The sequence below is a fragment of the Antechinus flavipes genome, chromosome 3 (assembly GCF_016432865.1).
Source record: "Antechinus flavipes isolate AdamAnt ecotype Samford, QLD, Australia chromosome 3, AdamAnt_v2, whole genome shotgun sequence".
Classification (NCBI taxonomy): domain Eukaryota; kingdom Metazoa; phylum Chordata; class Mammalia; order Dasyuromorphia; family Dasyuridae; genus Antechinus; species Antechinus flavipes.
This window is the reverse complement of record NC_067400.1, coordinates 359,784,643-359,804,988: the sequence shown is the minus strand read 5'-3', so window position 1 is coordinate 359,804,988 and position 20,346 is coordinate 359,784,643. Positions and strand designations below refer to the sequence as shown.

Sequence of the window (20,346 nt, the reverse complement as noted above, 5' to 3'; positions counted from 1 at the left end):
CCTAAAGTAAATTATAGTTTTCTACTTATTTAAAGCAGTGGAAAATCTGGCTCTAATCTCTTTTTAGAGTGTTAGAACGACTGCTTTCTCACATATACACGCTATGTTCTAAGTCAAATTGGCCCACCTGCTATTTTCCAAAACCATCATCTTTCATCTCTGTGCCTTTGCATCCTCTCATACCTAGAATGCACTTTGTTCCTCATCTCCAGCTCTCAGAATCCCTATTGCCTTCAAAATCACAGTTCAAGTCCCATCTGTACATGAAGTCTTTCCTGAGCCCCACTTAACAAGAGATTTTTGTAATGACCATTATATTCAGTGACTAGCACATTAGGAGCAACTAAGTATTTTTTTAAAAAATGATTCAGGTATTCTACATAATGGCTACAAACTGGAGACTTCAAAATACTGAGGGTTATTTTGCTCTAAGGTTTTGGGTTTTATTTCTGTTTCTGAGGTTGTCTTTTAAAGTAGTTGTCAGAGTGATGGCAACAGAGGAAATAGAAGAGATTCACAGGGAAGGGCCTCTTCCTCAGGAAATTCCAAATTCACTGTATTATAGAACTATATTTAAACTATTAATATTAATGTCTTCACCCTGATTCTGTGTGCCTGGCATCTCAGGGCATACTGATGATTAAAAAAGACATTTTGCCCTGAGATACTAGGAGCAGGTGGCCTTCTACCAATGAGGGACTCATATATCAAAGCCAAATAATTCTGAAGCAGCTTTCACCATTTCTTATCTCTAGTACCACTAGGTGACCATTCATTACATTTCTCTACCTGTTCCTCATCTCATATTTACTGCATTACAAAATGCCAGGGAACTATTTGCCATTGGAACTCAAGCCTTTCACTTTCCCCAGTCTTCTTTAAGTAGATTCTGAAGTGCACCATAGAAAAGAGGTTATTTATAAACCTCATTTCAAGTCCAAGTTCAATAGAGTCCAAGTTCAAATGTTTACTCCTAAATGAAAATGAATAATTTTAAGCTAAAATTCAATATGATTTACTGGATTACCCCTTGGCCCATTCACCTACAAGAATGAGACACTCAAACTACAGCCAAATTTTCTAGATTCTTAGTCTTGCCATGGAACACAGTTCCTGGAGCAGAGACACTAAAAGAGATATATTGCTATTTAATATCACTGATAGAGATGGTATTTAGGAAAGGAACAATGGATAAATTAGCATGCTGTTCTGAAAAGACCCCCAATGAATTTCAGTTTTTTAACCTAACCAGAATACCTCCAAATAGGAGTGACCAATCATACAACTGTCTTTTTTAATTGATCCACAAATTTTATTACTGAAGGTTTTGGTTTGTTGTTGTTTTGCACAATGGCACCAGTTAATGGTTGTATGTAAGATTAACTATTCAGATGGGAATTTCTATCTAATATTTATCAGGCATTTGCTTGGTTTAGGCAGGTAAAAGTGGGAGAAGGAAGGGAGGAGGAACCCAAGTCATCTAACAAGAAGTCCTCAGCCTTTCAACTTAAAAATCACAAATTACATATGCCTATGCATCTAATTATATGCAAAATATTTTACTTGCAAATATAATGCTACTTTGGACATTAGGATATACATATGTATGTATGTGTCTGTACAGACACACACACAATCATACAACTACAAAGAAGACACTGCTATTTCCAAATCAAAAGCAATTGTGACAGACAAATTCGTGATTCATAAGGGGTGGGGGAAATAAACAGGGGAAGCCCACACTGGAAAAGGGAAGTGAAAGAGGACCATCACTGCTGAAACTATAACTAAAAGAAAATAAAAAGAACATACTCTCCTGTCCAATCAACTGTCATTTCCTAGGACTCCTAAAACCATGCTGCCTCCCCTCAGAACATTCTCTCTCCTGGACCTCAGGGTTCTGATTAGAGAAATTTCGCTTTATCTTGCTTGGTCCCAGGCCCACTGTGTCACTTACCAGCCAGCTCCAAGACATGGAGCCCATCCCTCTTTCCAAGTCCAGTTCCTGTATATTTAACATCTTCCTTTCTTAAAATGTTTTTGTATTTTCAACACTTAGTATAATGCCTGGTCCATAGGAAGTATTTAAGAAATGCCTCATTTATCCCAGTAATTGGCTTTCACATTACTTTTCAGGTGCTTCCAAAACATACGACAGCACTTGCTACTGCTTTTCTTCCCTTCTCTCCCTCCGTTTCCTACCACTGGAACATAAGCTCCTTGAGATCAGGGGCCATATTTTTAACGTTCTAAGCAGAGCACTGACATACACCAGACATTTAAGAATTCTCTGGGGAAAAAGGACGGAGACACAGCCTGCATCTAACTTACTTATATCTGTACCCCTAACTCTTAGCACTGGCATATGTAGTTGTTCAGTTGTTTCAATAACATCTGATCTTTGTGACCCCACTTGGAGTTTTCTTGACAAAGATATTAGAGTGGTTTGCCATTTCTTTCTCCTACTCATTTTACAGCTGGGGAAATTGAAGCAAACAGGATTAAGTGACTTGTCCTGGGTCACAAAGCTAGTAGATGTCTGAGGCCAGATTTGAACTCAGGGAAATGAATCTTCCTGACTCCAGGCCCTGTACCCCTAGCTGCCTGCCAGGAATATAGCAAAGGGCTTAAGAAATGGTCTTTCTTTCATTTTCCAAATATCAGGTTTGCTTATTTTTAAGTGTAAAGCTCAGGCTTCATTATAAGTACTTCCTATTAGTTTGGGGACCGATATCTAAGACAGGGGAAATGCAAGATGATATTACACATTAAAGAAAGAGGATATGCAATCTCCTTACTAAAGTGTGCCTTATTGGATTCATATTTTATCAAAGGGCTGAAGTAGGTATAGAGAGAAGAGAGGGACATAAAATTGGGAAGTTAGAAAGAATGCCTAAAATATGCTTCCTGTTCTTTGGAGATCAATGAAAATAATGAATGATTGTGGAAAGTGGAAAGTAGCTGTGAACAATTTGGCTTTCAATTCGGGATAATCAGCCCAAATAAAAAGGACATTCTTTTATCTTCTCATTCCATACACAAACAAATGCCACTAAAATGTCATTGTTAAAAAATAGGCATAAGGTTTCAAGTGAAAACAAAACACTTACTGGTAATGAACCCAGGAAGGGCCAAGAGTTTTCTTAAATTGAGCAAGTCCCACGATATCAATATAAATGAGTTCCACAATCCTGTCACCAACAGTCGGGCAGCCAGATCTATTACCTACAACCCTCTTCATTATCCTAAGGAAAGAGGAGAAACACACAACACACACCATTTGTATTGTCATACATTCACAGGCACTTGGGTGACTTCTAATCAAACATCCCACTTCTTCTAGGAAGCCTTCCCTGATATCTCCCAACATCTGAGAGCTGGGTTCAAATTTCACAAATGATATTCTTAGATTATTGATTTAACCCTGGAATTTTGTTTTTTCTATAAAATGGATCTAAGACCTGCTATACCCAGCCTTGTAGCATTGGAAGTGTTGGATAAACTCCAATGTCCAAATAATTTCTAAAACTTATAATCATCATTAATGCATTTATCAAGAATTATTCATCAATAGTATTGCTATTGTTGTCATGACGCTAGGTGCTAGTGATACACATTTGGTTTTGCATTATCTGATACTTTAGCAAATGTCATTTTTCTTCTCATCTATTCTTAATAAAAAGTAACAGGGTGTTTTTTATAGTACTTTCTAAAATGTTCCTTTACTTGCAATTTCACCTATAAGTTAAATTCAAATCCATTGGAGATTTCTTTCCTTATTCCACACAATAATAACTTGGAAGCTTGGGTCAGCCTCTCTCTAGGCAGCTCATCCAGTGCATGAGTGGAAAGAACTGATGGATGTGTCTGTGAGTATACTTAGCCAGCTGTGTCAATCTAAAAGGGATTAAGAGACTAAGAGCAGAGGGGAAGAGAAGGAAAGGAAAAAGGAGAAAGAGAAGCAAATGCCAGTTAAATAGAAACGCAGTAGTTGACAGACTTGGAGTTTAAAGTCTGCTGACTTAAAAAGAAGTACAGGCTTTTAGGAAATTTGCTCTCCCTAAATTAAATTATAAACAGGAACTTGCCTTGTCTTAAAATATGAAAAGCTTGATGCTGAGTGGGGAAGGGTGTGAATTTCAGCAAGAGACAAGGAATTAGTAAAGTTAAGAATGCATTGTGCGACAGATGTATGAAGCACCTGTAACAGCAATGAATAAGCTCCTTAGTTTGAATTTTCTTGCGTTCATTTATGAAGCCTCCAGAGCCTGCAGCTACAATGAAAACATATCATCCTTTTCACAGTGTATGTATTTAGCTCCTGAAAATAATCTTCTTATCTCCTGTTTAGTGAATTATCACTTTCATTTTTCTCTGCAAGAAATTACACACTAATAGAGGCTTCAAGAGTTTACAATTTCTTTTTTTGTATTCCAGCTTCAAAATTGAAAAGTAATCTCCTTACTCCTTGAGCTCAGCCAGTGAAGCTGAAATCCTAATGTCATGGCCCAGTAAGTAGAGAGATGTAATTAAATCACTCCACTGAACTAATTCACCAAGTGGGCCTCCACTAAATGCATTCTCTGCAATCTTGAAGCCAGATTCCTTGGTCAGGAGTCCCAGATGAACGAGAATCTGAAAAATAAGACACACAGATAGGCTCATGTTGAATTAACATCCAAATTACTCAAGACACTTCTACCACAAAAGTCAATACTTGATAAAGTGGCCACAAAACAGTGTTCACATTTAAAGGCCTTATTTTCTAGATCATAAAGAAAAGAGAAAGAACAATAATGTATGAAACAGGTGAGCAAGGACTACTTCTCAAGTCATTTTTAAAAAGAATATTAAGAAATCACAACTAATGAAGGGAAGTGCAAGTGAAAATTAGTCTTATAGTTTTACTTCATACTCAGTAAATTGAAAAAAATTACAAAAGATCGCAAGAGTCAATGTTGGAAGAGTTGTAAAAATATGAGCATAAAGGCTAATACATTGTTGGTGGAGCTATATATTGGACCATCCATTGTGAAAACCAATTTAGAATTATCTAAGTGACTAAAATATTAATTACCTTTGACTTAGAGATCCCACTTACAATCATACAATGTCATGAGGAGGTCAATGACAAAAGCAAGTTAAATTATCCAATAAAACATTTATAGTAATGTCTTTATAGTAACAAAGAATTAGAAATAAAGTAGATACCCAATCTTGGAAATAATTAAATAAATTGTGGCACATGAAAACGATGGAGTATTACTATGTTGTAAGAAACAACAAATATGTTGAACACAGAGAAGCACATGGAGACTTATAAATTGATGCAAAGTCAAGTGGAACCACTAAAATAATATATACAATGACTAAAATAATTAAAATGGAAAGAACAATAAAACAATCAAAATTAAATGATTTGAAATAACAGTGACCAATAACAATGGAATTAGGAAGAACTGGAGACACTACTAAATTTTCAAACAAGTTGTTTATTCTTGAGGTTTGAGAGGACCATGATTTGGGGAAATTAACACAAAAAAAAACTGTACAAAAGATACAGCAAATTCACCCTGAGGGAATATCATTCTCAACACCATATATTTCTTTCTTGGTTCTATTTCAAAGCAGAATCAAACTTAAAAGGAAAATTGGGGATTGTAACAAAATTAATAAGAAACTCACTTTTTTCCGTTTTCTCTTTTCAAGGTTTTGCTTTTCTGCCAGTGATTTAATTGCTTCAATCCATGCATCAGCCATTCTTCGGATCCTTAGTATCATCCATCGGAATTCTTCATGCCGTTTCATCATTCCATAGAGTAGGTGAAAATCCGTACGAATTTCAGCCTATGATTAGATGTTTAACAGAGAAAAGGGACATGGTGTGAAGACAGATGAATGACCCCAAACATTCAAGAAGCATGATAGTTTTAATGTGGTAACATTTCATCTGAACTAAGTCTTCTCCTTTATACAACTTAATTTTAAAGAGCCAGAACTAGCAATTGAAGTGAAGGAAACTAATCTTCTAGGGTATACCATAAGAAAATTTGATATCAAGCAATTCTTATTAAATGAATTCTGTTCAACCTCATTTTAACATGTGTTAGATGTTTTGAACTTCTCTGACACTAGTATATGGAAAGCAAACAATTAGTAAATCTATAGAGCACCTTCTATGAGTTAATTGATTCCTCTCAGGATTAGAAGACATTTTCACAAATTTTCTGTTTTCTGCTTCCAAGGAATTTATATGCTGTTCTACCACATGAAAGGGAAAGGTTATGAGAAGGAGCAGAAGGATGTATTTCTCTGTCCCTGACCAACCAGGACAACTTGACTAGGAATAAGTACTAAGTACAAGACATTTGGTTTTTCTATGGAAATTTTTTTCAGGGGGGGAGGTAAAGGAGAAAGTAAGGTAGAAAACTTCAGTGAGGAGTCTACCACTGAACATCTGCAGCTATTTTATTAGAGCTTACAGTTTTAGAGAATGACCTTATTTCCAATACTTTGTATTTGCCTATGATATTCCCTCCCCACTACCCTTCTGCTTCCGAGGAGCCAAAGAATGTTTTAGTTTTAGTCTTTGTAGTCCTGGCACCCTCACACATAGCAATTTTTGAAACATTAAATGACTTGCTTACGATAACACAGCATATGTCTGAGCTGAAAATTGAACTCAGAACTTTTTTCTTTTTCTTTTTTATCCCTGAGACTAACTATCTTGTAGATATACTTAATGGAGCATTAGGACTAACATGGGGTTCCATATTTTATGATGAATGTAGTAAACTTTGAAAAGGCCCTGAAGAAAACAAACTAAGCCATCAAAAGACAGGAAATTAGAACCTCAGCCAAAAGAAGTTAATAGTTTAAGGGATTCTTAACCTGGGGCGTGTGAACTTACTCTTAAAAATATTTTAACCATATTATTCAATACAGCTGTTTTCCTTGGCAATTCTATGTATTTTTAATGCATTTAAAAACATTATTCAAAGAAGGGGTCCATAGGCATCACCAGACATCCAAAAGTTAATGTTTAACTTAACAAAAAGATAAAGAATTCTTGGTTTTATTGGGACAATATGAATGAAGTTTGGAAAACCCCAGCAAATCCCCAAATACCTTATTTTCTTTTATAATAATTCCTTGTCACTATTGTTTCCAAAGATGATGGAACTAAATTGAGTTATTTTAAGCAATTATTTTTCTAGGCCATTTTAAAGAGTCATTCAGAAGGCATCATAAGTAAAGAATGGAGACATTTTCTTTCTATGTCTAAGCTTTGAAAAAAAATTTAAATTTGTTTTAACTAGGTGAACAATGTCATTTTTTTTTGCTCATTTTTTTCTTACCTACCATTAATCAGTGAATGAGTGTTGCCTCAGTCAAACTGAGACTGTTAAAGATCTTAGCTTAAAAAAACCAGTCTCCCACTGCCTCCAGAACCATCTCAAGTTGTCCTGAGTTATATCTGACTAGTAGATCCAGACAGCTCCAGAGGAGAAAATAAGGCTGGTGACTGCATAGCCCTCCCTCACTTAAATTCATTTCACTTGCATGCCATGGCATCAGCTCCCTAATGTTATGGTCCTCTTCGAGACCAAAGAAGAAACAATAAGACCTATTAACTAAAACTATTTCACTGAGATACTCCTGTTCTCTCAGCCAGAAATCCAGCCATTGTGCCACCGTTACCTTCCTGAATCATTGGTTTCTTTAAGTTTATGCTCAGAGGTTGGATGACATAATCAATCATCTATAGGAAGTATTTCTAAATGCCTCAAGTTACATACTCTCTCCTTCCTCAAATTGTCTTGTCATTGCTTATATGTATACATGATATTTCCTTCCCCCCAATCCTCATCCCCATATCACAGTAGGCAAAAAATATTTGTTTTAGTCTTTGCATCTCTGGTGCATTCATTGCATAGTACATCACACATAGCAAGCATTTAATATATGATAAATGAATGATGTTCAAAAAGATCTGTGGTTTTTTAAATTGTGTTTTCAACAGGATTCTTTGACCGAGTTCAAGTCATATTTTCTACTAATTTCACATCCCATCTTGTACAAACAATACAGGTCACACAATAGTATTTAGTAAATACTACTTAATTTGTCCAGGCCACTCATCATACCTGAATAAATTCCTAACTTCTATAGGACTAGTAAAGAAAATTGTTCCTTTGAGAGTGTTTTAGGTTATAATACGAAGAATCTAGAACAGAGGTGCCAAGTATGCAGTCCTGAGAACTCCTGAGTGGGCCAGAATCAGATGCAAATGTAATTTAAAATTATTTAACAAAATTAATAAAAATACAATAGAACATTGGTCATGTTAATTTGCACTATATGGGGTTTAAGGGCTCCCATTTCTATTTTAGTTCAACACCAATGTTCTGAGTTAATTACAGTGAAAATGAATCTATTCCTAAAGACATAAGACTTGTAAATAGGTTTTCAAACTTTCTCACCATTGAATTCTGATCTGGTTCTTCATAGGGATTTTTTGCTCTCCAAGGTAAATGAGGACACCAATTTTCAACCTGAAACAAAAAATGCAAAGCCATAGGTGATTTGATTCGTATATTAATGCCTCTTTCCTCCACCTCCTCCTGATTCCTTCTTTGAAAAAATATTATAAAATATTAAATAATTTAGTCTGAAATCTTGTCTAATCAGAATGAAAATCCTCATCAGTTTTTCCTACAAAATATCATTGCTTAATTCTTTATCAAAGGCCTACTCTGTTTCTAAAGTAAGAGGCCTAAGCAGTTGAGGAAAGAATCTTTCCTGTGACTGATTAGAGAAATGATCAGATAAAGGGCAAAAATATTTTTTAATGGAGAGACCACAGGTATCACCAAACGCTCTTTCCTGAACTTTCTCTTTATCTTCTCTTGGTGATCTCATCAGATCTCGTAGGTTCACATCTCTTTATACATGACTCCCAAATCTTTATATCTAAAGCTTATCATTTTCTTGTTTGGTATTAAGGAGATGGGCCTCTATTTTTGGAGAAGTCCGGGATCATTAAAGGTTTTTTTTTTGCATTTTCCTGGACATTTCATTGTATGGCTACTAGTTATAAAACATAATAATTTTTTAAAATACTGAAAGTGAGAATTACACAAAGAGAAGTGGAGAGTTTCATTTTAGGTGTGAGAAGACCATGAACATAATGGAATAAAAACTTTGAAGACTATTAAGAAGTAAAAGATATAATCCAGGAAATATAAGAGAATGTAGGCTTTTATATGTCCAACGATGATAGATAGCTATCTAGACTATTCCATTGGTATTCCTGTGATATTAAAAGAAGGTAAGGAAGGCTTGCATCATGTTGAATGTCATGAATTTATGAGAGTCATGGGCAAGAGTTATGCAAGATGAACAGACATGCACAGATTTCAAAGGAGTCACCAGAAGGAACACTGCTTGTTAAGATAACAGATCCATTCAAGTCATCTCAGTACTAAGCTACAATTCAACTTGGTGATTATCTTTGCCTAATAAGCCACAGGCATCTCAGAAACAAGATGCCTAGTATTGAAATTATTATCTCCCTTTCTCAAACCTGCCAATACTCTAAAATTCTCTATTTTCCCAAAATATGAGTAAAGATAGTTTGCAATATTCATTTCTATAAGATTTTATGTTCCAAATTTTTTTTCCTCCCTTTCCCTCTAACACCCTCCCCAAGACAGCAAGCAATCCAATATCTGCTCTATTTATTTTGAAAGCATCATCACTCTTCCAGTAACCTAGGATTACACCCCTGGAGTTTTCTTTTACCTTTCTCTCTCCCAAATACCACATATCCTATTAACTACCAAGTCTTGTTGATTTGACCTCCATAATATGCCTTGCATATATATATATCCCTTTCTTCACATTTCCTCAGGCTTTATTTTAATTCAAATTTTCATCATTTCTTGTCCAGACTATTGAAATGACCCCTGAACTGGCCTCCCAGTTGAGTTTCTCTCCATTTCCAATCTATTCATCACATAGCTACCAAAATAATCTTAAAGCATAGGTCTCACAATGTTATGTTCCTATTAATATTTTTTTTTCAAAATCAAACTTTCCATTGCCCTTAGTATATAAGATATAAATTCTTCAGCCCTTCACATTGTGACTCCAGTCTATCTACCTAGACATTTTGTATTATTCCCCTTCATATTCTTTGTATTGCAGACTAACTGGCTTACTTACTGATCTTATGGCTGTACAGTCCCAACATTCAACTCTCAATCTTTGTCCAGACTATCCCTCATATCTAAAATGAATTCCCTCTCTCACTTCTGCATCCTAAAATCTTTGAATTTTTTCAAAGCTAAAATTAAGTGCTATCTTCTACTGGAAATTTTTTTTGGTACTCGAAGGTATTATTACTCTCTTCTTCCTAAAAATATTTTATATTTACTTCCCTGATAAAAAGTAAGCTTTATTTTGCTTTCTGTATTCTGAGCATCTAGCAAGGGACTTATACAGAATAGATATTTAATGCAAATGCTTTTTAAATGGATTAAAAGCCAAAGTGATAGCATTTAACTCTAATTATAATGTAGCTTAGGATCTTCTTAGTAAATTATGACTTTGATTTAGAAGCCAGAAATAGGGTTCTTCATCCATGATAATTTTTTTTTTACCTATTTAGTATAAATAAATAAGGATTTCCATCAGTAATACTCAGCTTTAATGATCTGGATACAATAATTATATTACTAATGTGGGAAAAGAATTTCTTACTGGAGAAGTGAAATGTATCTTTATCCTTTTCTGGATTACAGGAGACACAAGGTGTATTTTTTTTTTTTTTTACTTTACTGGATCAAATTTGGATTCAATCATACACACAAATGATTTCTGAATGTCAAAAAGACTCTCTAGAGTTAACAAAGGAAATGTTGGAACAGTTCTTCATACATAAAAAAGCAACTTGTGTTGGCTATCCAAGTTCTGATTTCAGCTCTTATAAAAACATTACCATGAATGGTCAGATCTTAAGAACTACAAATGAGAAAAGTGAGGAAGAAAAAGAAAAATAAGTAATATACATGGAGAAGGTCTTGTTGGACCCAGGAACACTGCCTACATCTGTGCTTCATATATTTTGGCTGGACTAAAGAGCTTAGATCAAAGTGATGAAAGAGAGCTCCCCCAACAAAATATTGCTAAAAAGCATGTTTATAAAATGAAAGCTTCAAATAGACTCCAGGCTTCCACCACAACAAATCATTAAAAGTGTAGGAGAAGAAAGGCAGAGAATCTAAATAAACTTGACACTAAGAAAATAAAACAAAAAAGCCTACTTAATTTAGGACCAGAAAAATGAAACTATCCATAAGGGAAGAAGGAAATAAAAAAATAAAAAGCAATGTTAATAAGACCATGTCTTGATTGCCAAAGACAGCCTCTCACTTCCTCTATTCTTCTTAGATTCACTTTGGTAGAAATGTTGTATTGAACCCTTGCTCCAAAAGGTGATGTTGGATTAGAAGACAAAAAACTAGTTCCTTTGTTTAGATGATCATGCATATCATTTTTTCTTAACCTTAAAAACTGAACAAAACTTAATTTCTAAAAGCAGGCTGTTTAAATATGGAAAATTAAATAGGTCAGTGAAACTTCTAGCTAGCTAGCTAGGAATTTCAATATAGCACATACTAGATTTGATTATGGGAATCTGAATGAACAGGAGTTGGTTTTGGTAGGGAAAAAGAATAAAGAGAAAAAAGAATCCCTAGATAACAAACTAATTAATTATACAAAAACCAATTCTTCCATAAGGAAAACATTTCATTTTTTTCAAGTTTAAAAGGATTACTCAAGCTGGAAGAAAGCCAACATTGGCAATAACTCAAAATACTGAAACAAACAACTCTTAAATGAGCAACATTTTCCAAAATAATGGCTTCAATTAATAAAATTTGGGGAAAATATTGCCAAAGTCTAGTAATTCAATGTCCTTAATCTGTAACTTTCTCCTTAAAAACCAGCTTAACATTCATGTCACCAATACTAAGCCATAAAGAACATACCGTTTTAAAAAGTCAGATCATTCCTAAAATGACCTCTAATTTGAGAGCAAAATTCATTCAAGATGAAACAATCTTTTTAGTGCATTGGCTTCAGGCTATAAAATGAAGTAGCTAGAACAGTGGAACATTAATATATGTTTTATGTAGATGAACCATAAATCAATTTTTCTCACAGAGAACACACAAAATAAAACTATTTTATGTTTGATAACCCTATTTGAAAAGATAATAAAATTACATTTCTATGGTACTTACAGTAGATATAGAATAATAATAATATTCAATATCACATAAAGTCTCCCAAAAAAATCAAAGCTAGGTCACATTTGTATGAAATCTAAAAAAGGATATATTCTATTAAATTATAAAATATATGTATATGAAATATGTCATGTTGAAATATAGAGTGGGAAGATGAGAGGAATAAAATCATGTCAAAAACAGTGAATGTATGTATACAATGATGCATAATATGAATTTGCCTGTTGTTATTTCTCAAAAGTGAACATTCTAGGCTTTATTCTTCTGAAAGAGTTAATTATTCAGCTCTTTTCTAGTTTTTACTTTTTCTAAAAATTATTATTGTTCTTTGTTCAGATAAATAACTCATACTTTACACCCGAGGTTTCTGTTTGGTCTTCAGTTATATTTTTCAGTTAAGCAGTGCATTCCAAATTAAATTAAGTCATGTTCAATCTTTTACTTGAAACCTTGTCTGGGTGAAGGACACAAGAGTTTACTTGTATCCAACAAGACTACAAGGGATCAACTTTTAAAGGGAATAGAGCTGGGGTAGGGCACCTGTTTCATTGGAAATTTTTTTTATTGTGTTTTGGTTTGCAATGTTTCAGAAATTAAACTCAAAAGATAACAATATTGAATATGTCTACACACACAAGGGTGTATATCTTAAAAATAACATATTAGCATGATTTATGTTATACTGAATTTTTTTATTTGCTATGTTAAATATTTCCCAATTACATTTTTATCTCTTTCAACCCATACCCAGGAGTGTTGCCAGCTTTTCTGACCAAGGATTTGACTTTTCTGTACTACACCATGAGTCTGTAAAAAGATGGTCATAAAAGTTTCAAATTTCCTTTGAATAAGTCTTCCTGGAGAGGAAACACAAATTTACCTCTCAAAAGAGGGAAACAGTGACATATTTCTCAGCAGTGAAATGAATAAATTAATTGTGCTTGTCTGTATGGGTAAATATAAAAGTTTTCTATATTCAAAATGAATTTCCCCCTCTCAACTACCTGCATTACTAACAGAAGAGAAAAAGAAACCTATATGAACTGTGCTTTTCTAGAATCTATGATTGGAGGCATTCTAGTAGTCATTATTGGCCATTTTCAAAGACAGCCATATTTTGATGGTTTGGTATATACAGCTACAAATTTTTATGGATGGTTCACAGATTTTTAATGTGAATTTTTTCCTAGAGCAGAGACTCAAGGCAAATATTGTTAAAAGATGGTAACTACTAAAAAAAAAAAAAAGATAAAATAATACTTCTGAAAATACATAACTCTACCATTTAACATTCTAATTCTCTCTGTAAGCAGATTATATATAATATATATTATATATATGAAACTATAAAGATTAAATGGAAAAAAAGTTTGGTCAACATGAACTCAGAATTTCCTTGCAACATGCATTATTACATTCGACTAAGTTTGCACTGCTATAAAGAATGGAAGGGTCCTTATTCCTGCTTCCAAGTTTCTTTCAAGTCCCAGTTTAAGTCCCACATTCTTCAAGAAGACTTTCACAGTTCTCTACATCTTAGTGCTTTTCCTCTGAGACTAATCTCAATTTATCCAGTTCATACCTGTTTTGTAGTTAATTGTTTGCTTGTCGTCTCACTCATTAGCCTTTGATCTCCTAGAGAGGGACTGTTGTTTTGTTATTATTTTCTCACTGCTTTTCTTTTTAATCTCAGTATTCTACAAGGTGCCAGGAACTTAATAGGTGCTTAATAAATTTTAATTGACTAATTTATGGCCAAGAGAAGTTATAAAGCCTAACAAAAATATAGGTGCCTCTGTGAAGCCATACTTTTTTCTGTTTCAAATATTGTTTCTTTTTAAAGAAAAAGATATTTTACATTTTGATTATATATTGCCTAAATATTCCCTGGAAGAATCTCTAAAAATGATACTGCTCCAAAGAGAAAAAGGAAATTTAGTCAATCCAATATAATAAATATGTCTTCAACAAGATATTGTGCCTAATTAGGGCTGAGGATAAAAAAGATGAAAAAGAAAAAATGATCCCTGGCCTTAAGTAGCTTATATTCAATTGAATGTAAATAGTCTGATTTACTATCTTCTCTCATTGAAGAACACAGTCCAACACAAGTAACAGGGCAAAGAAATTTACAACACATTATTGAAACCTTTAAAAGGAACTATATTGTAGTGCTTTTTGGTAGCAAAAACAAAACAAAATAAAACAAAACTCTGTGTGTGTGTGTGTGTGTGTGTGTGTGTGTAGAAAATAAAATGGGTCATAATTGAAAAAGAAACCTGAGCAGAAAACTTTCTGAAACTCTGGAGGGAAATAATCTTATAGGCTTATTGTTTATAGGTTATAGTTTTAGCAAACAAGAGATCAAATATTAAACATAGAAATAATAGATCGGAAACTACACCATTTATGTATTAGAGTATTTGCCAAGATTTTGGTATAAGCTAATTTTACCTTTCCCCTTTTTGATTTTGGTGAAGTAGAGTCAAGAATATGTCTGATTAGGGTAAGGGAGTATCTCAATAATTAAAATCTATAAACTGGAAATATTATAAAGAAATGTAACCAAATGACTACAGGAACAGAAAATCAAGAAATAATTGACAAGCTAAGGACATCCAGCTCTCTTCTTTATTAGTAATACAATATCCTGAGTATATGTGTCCATATGTGTATGTGAGCATAAGTATCTAGAATTTAAGATAAGAAGAACTACAAATATAGATATAGAGAAGTAGAACACTCAGAGAGTGAAGGGAATATTATTAAAAGTCTATACACCTACATTTCTGCTGAGGAGCCCAATATATCTTACTAAAAGGGAAATTCAAATTTTAAACTGTCATTCTTCTCATGCAGTAAAGTCTCACAGTAAAGTGTTGCCCCTATTACACCAAAAACCAGAGAGTTGTATTCTTCATTCAGATTTTTTTCCCCTGCATCATAAACAGTCAATTCTTCATCACTGCCCACTTTGACAAATTACTCCGTGCAACACCATTTCCAAGTTATCTTTAGAAGCCAACACAGCCCATAAATCCAAATCATTGTACTGGTTATTAGGATTTCATTTCATGCTCGCATTCACAAACATTTAAGCTCCCAACCTTTGCTGTTGGGCATTAATCTTGGCATTAATCATGGGATTAAGTACGCTGAATTTAAACTCAAGGTTAATAGCATGTTCAGCCAATATTAGTTTTACATACTGCCAAGGGAGAACTCAAAGAGGCAAAGACCTTTATGTCTGTTGTTCACTAGATATGAGGAACAGATTGATGAGTAAGGCATAAAATTGCTTCTTTGTTCCTTATAAAGCAATGGCATTTCCCCACCCTAAACACACACACACACACACACACACACACACACACACACTCAAATTGTCATATGAATCAACAGCTTTTACCTATTATAATTCTAGCAATCAATCACTCTGTAGATTTATTCTTTCCGACTACTGTAATTCTTGGAATTATTAGGTACTACAAAGGGACATAAAAGGTTAAGGGATTTTAGAAATATGTGTTGTCTGCTTCAAGGCTGGTTGCTAGAAGAGTCACGTAAAGTTGGGAGCTAGGGAAGAAGGGAGGAGTAAGTTGCTAGGAAATACACTGATAATATCTACATACATAGCAAGAGAAGTGAATTAAGAAATTCATTTTGAATTCACTGAAAGATCACAGCAATGAAAGTAGATTCTAAGAGCTCTTCAGAGAGCTAAGTTAATATACCTGAAACAATGACATTCATAATAATTATCTTATGAATCCCCATTTCTATAATGGGGGGTAAGTTACATGATTCACAAAGACAGATAGAGAAAATTATTTTCCTGGTGTTCCAGAAATGTAAAACTGCCTAATGAATCAGTCACTGATTTCTTCTACTTGGAGCAGCTGCATACCCAGTATTTTAGAGAAGATTGCTTTCAAGATTCATTTTTTGGGGGGTGAAGGGGTCAGGTGCCAACTCAATGGTACATTTGAACCACCAGTAAAATTAGGACAACTAAAGTTCATTTTATAGAGATGAAGTCAGGTATTATGACAAATTTCAAACATTTACCGACCTGAATAAAAATGTTTTATTTGAAGACCAGACAATCAAGAGTACAAGGGGGTCATGCTGTGGCTAAGAGTTCAAAGACTCACAGATTCTAGCAGTTGAAAGGAACTTGGGTAAACTCCTACTTTCCGTTTCCAACCAAAAATGGGCTCAATTATCTCAGAGGTCCTGTCTACTCTGAAAATGCTATGATTTTATGATTCCTTTCAAAGTATACTTACAAAAGGGTGCAAATGTACTCATTAAAACCCAAAATTTCAGCCTTCCAACCTGTAAAATGGGGGTAATTTACTCTAGCTTTGCTTCATACAGATATTTTAGGAGTAAATGTTGACTATATTTTAAAAAAATCGACGAATTAAGAAGTTTGAGGAGGGCTTATCCTGCTTCAAGGGGTAAAGAACAGAGTGATCATAACTAATTCAATGGGAGTTAGCACATCATAGAACAGTCAGAAACCAAATAAGCACAAGCCTGGAATTACTCAAAATCATAACTACAGTTGCTGAGGCTACCAGAGAATTAAAAAAAAAAAAAGATTCATTCAGGGAATCCCAATGGGAAAAATAACAGGATGTAATGTAACTTAGGGAATGCAAAAGTACACATAAAATTGGTGTTCACACTAGAGACTTTATGCCTTTCTTAAAAACAAATTTTGAAAGTGAAAGATTTAAAGGGAAAGAATAATAATAATAATAATGGATAATTATAAAGAGTTTTAAGATTTGTAAAACTTTTATACACTATTTGACCTTTAGAATAATCTTGAATAAAATTACTATTATTGTCCTCATTTTACAACTAAAGTAACCAAAGTTTAAAGAGGTTAAATGATTAACTAGCTCAAAGTCACAAAACTAGTAAAAAATGGAAGGAGGAATTTAAACCTTAGTCTCTCCTGACTGCAAATCCAACATCACAATGCCTCTTAGAACAAAGACATAATATAAAATTTAATGGACCTTATGCAAGGAACCGGAATAGTATTTAAAGATGTGTTCATATAGTCAGTCAATAAACAGTTATACTTAATTTTTAAAATTGTTTTGTATCTGTAAAAATATCCTCTGTATATTGTCTATGCCTCTCCCCCTGTAAAAGTGACCAATAAGAGGTATAAGTAAATTTACTTAATCCAGAGTTAGAAATGTGACATAAAATCATTTTCATTTTACATTTAATACATGAATTTAAAACAATTATGTTTCCACTACTGAGGACATAAAAATCCATTTGTTTTCATTATTTTTTTTCTAAACACGAAAATGTTTGTTAGGATTGCTGACTTTTGTAGTTTTCTTGAAGCTTTGCCTGTCTTTCATATCTATTATATTATTTGGGCAGTGGGGGAATTGTTTACAATTCCATTCCATACAGGAGATTGGAAAGTCTTGGCTTCATAGTCTATTCAAATTAAATCCTTGAAAATAAGCATATCCTCATAATATTCCTGCTTAAATATATATACTTTTTACTGTTCGTTCTAATTGCAATTTTATCATATGTATCTCAAAAATCTGAAACAAAAATAAGAGACTTATTTCTTCATCCAGATAGCATCTGGCACCTTTCTTTGCACATATGAGGTACTAAACTTTTATCATCTGAAATTGTTAATTAAATAAAAAGGAAGAAAGAGCATCAATAGTTAAAATATTGGTTAATACAAAATGATTTCCATATGGCTTTGAATGACACTTCCCATATTTTCCTTAACCCCTCCATCTTTCCAAATGACTTACCTTTATTTTTTTTTTCTGGAGTAAAAATCAATAGTGGTCTTAATTACTGAATACATACCAATCAATAGCATAGAAAAGGAATAAGAATACTGAAGGATAAGAGAAAACTAACCTGAATTAGAATTTTTGTATAAACTGAGAATAGAGTTCATACAAAAATAAGAGGTGTCATTATATAGTGTTCCCAAAGCCTATGTGTCATTTTAAATAATTATAGCTTAAATGACATAAAATGGCACTAAGATGTTTGCAATAGCCTATATTTAAATAAGCTTATGCCATAATATAAGGAACAATTAGCAAAGTATACAAAGTTATCTTTTGGTTTTAAAAATTACTAGAGTTCTAATTTATGCTCCTACTTTTATTATTATTAATCATCACACCATTCTGCTGGAATATATTTTTGAAAGTCGTAAAAAAGCCAGGAAGTTGTTCCTCATGCAATAAATGGATCTTTCTTAGATTATAATATCTAATTTGGGTTACAGAACTTCAAACAAAATATAGAGAAACTGGAGAGAGTCCCACAGGACAAAAATGGCTAACAGGATGAAACTGCCTCTAGAGGAAGGATTGAAGGATGTTTGGAAACATCAATAGGGAGAAATGGAATAAACAAAGGGTTAGCAGAGTCAAGAGGATTTTTTTTTTTTTTTTTTTTTTTTAGGATGGGAGATCCTTCCACTCCTGCAAAACTTGTCTATTTATTTGTCCCTAAGAATGACATCATCATCTCCCCTGCTCTCAGAAGTCCCCAGTCCTCACACCATTTTTTTTCATGCCATTTGCCTTTCCTGGAATGTCCTAACTGTTCCTCTTTTGCTAGAAACCAGACCAGATAAAAGGAGAAAGCAGATGTTCCAGTTACCACTACTAAGCTTTTCTCTGTTAAGTTATTCCCCCAGGCCTTTCTTCAAAACAAAATCCCAGGCCCCCTTTCCACTGAGGAGACTCTACTTTCCATATTTATGATATAGCAATTACCATGGTAATACAAGGACACCACGATCCCTTTGCAGATAAGGAAACTAGGGTCCAGTAGGGTTAGAAGTTAAAATATAAGCTCCGAGAGAACAGAGGTTATCTTTTACTGTTCTCTGTATACCCAGCCCTTTGTACAGTGTCTAAAACACAAGTGTTCAATAAATGCTTATTGACCTGATTAATTTAAATGAATTGCTCTAGGTAACATCTAGAGTTGAAATTTGAACCTAACTCCAAATCCAAATGTTCTCTCCGCTGTTACTCCCTGAATAATTTAACTCTGCTTCAGATACAATAAACTTGTACTCAAAATATGTTTTAGACAGAAGACTCATTTTTATACACTACTCATAACTATATTTTGGAAAGAATGAATGAATTAAGCACTCATTATGCAACAAAATTGAACTACACCCTAAAATACAAAGAGAAAAAATAAGACAGTTTCAGTACATAAGGAGCTTACACAAGAAGTGAGAGATGACATATATAAGGAATTCAGCTGCACAAGACAGGAAGATATCCATAATTCTACACTGGTGCAGTCGTAGAACCAACATTAGGCCAGGCCATCTTAAGTGGCAAAGAGATGCATACGATAACTGGAGAGTTTAATATTGGCAAGCTCCAGCCTATAGCTTTCCCCCTACCCCTACCCACACCAATTTAACAAATTCACCAAACTATTCAGCACTGACCATCTTATATGTTAGGAACTGGAGCTACAAAGCCAAAAAATGAAACAGGCCCCAACTATCCTAAAAGAGATAGGATTTTGCAGGGGGGTGGGGAACAGATATATGGAAAATGCACAACAGTACAGTGAGCACCATATAATCTGAAAAGAAAATGCTAACTGAAGGGAGAAGACAGGGAGATACTGGGATGGAGATGAGGTGGGAGGGAATTCTGGGAATGGAAAATGCATCTTCCAAAGACACAGAAATATAATGCAGCATTCTGGGAAGTTCAGAGGTAAAAGGATTTGTAGTATATGTAAAGGGGTATAATAAAAAAACAGATCTGAGCCATGCTTTAGGAAAACTAATGTGTTAAGGTTTGTGATTAGATTACGGGCTCTTTGAGAACAGTGATGGTCTTTTGCCTCTTTTTGTTTCCCCAGGACTCAGCATAGGGTCTGGCACAAATGTGCTAAATTAAAATCAATCACTTATTGATTAGAGAATGGACTGAAGGCAGGGGGACCAACCAGGAGATTATTACAACAC

General features: G+C 33.9%; 1 protein-coding gene across 3 annotated transcripts in view; it reads right to left on the bottom strand.

Annotated features, from left to right (window-relative positions):
- The window catches only part of MGAT5 (alpha-1,6-mannosylglycoprotein 6-beta-N-acetylglucosaminyltransferase), a 376,800-nt gene that overhangs the window by 120,820 nt on the left and 235,634 nt on the right, over positions 1-20,346 (bottom strand). For all 3 annotated transcript variants that reach the window (XM_051985774.1, XM_051985775.1, XM_051985776.1), the window contains exons 7-10: positions 8,484-8,555; positions 5,686-5,847; positions 4,466-4,635; positions 3,111-3,245 (exon numbers count right to left, since the gene is read on the bottom strand). In XM_051985774.1, the coding sequence (XP_051841734.1) occupies positions 3,111-3,245; positions 4,466-4,635; positions 5,686-5,847; positions 8,484-8,555 (539 nt within the window). The remainder of the gene's footprint in view (positions 1-3,110; positions 3,246-4,465; positions 4,636-5,685; positions 5,848-8,483; positions 8,556-20,346) is intronic.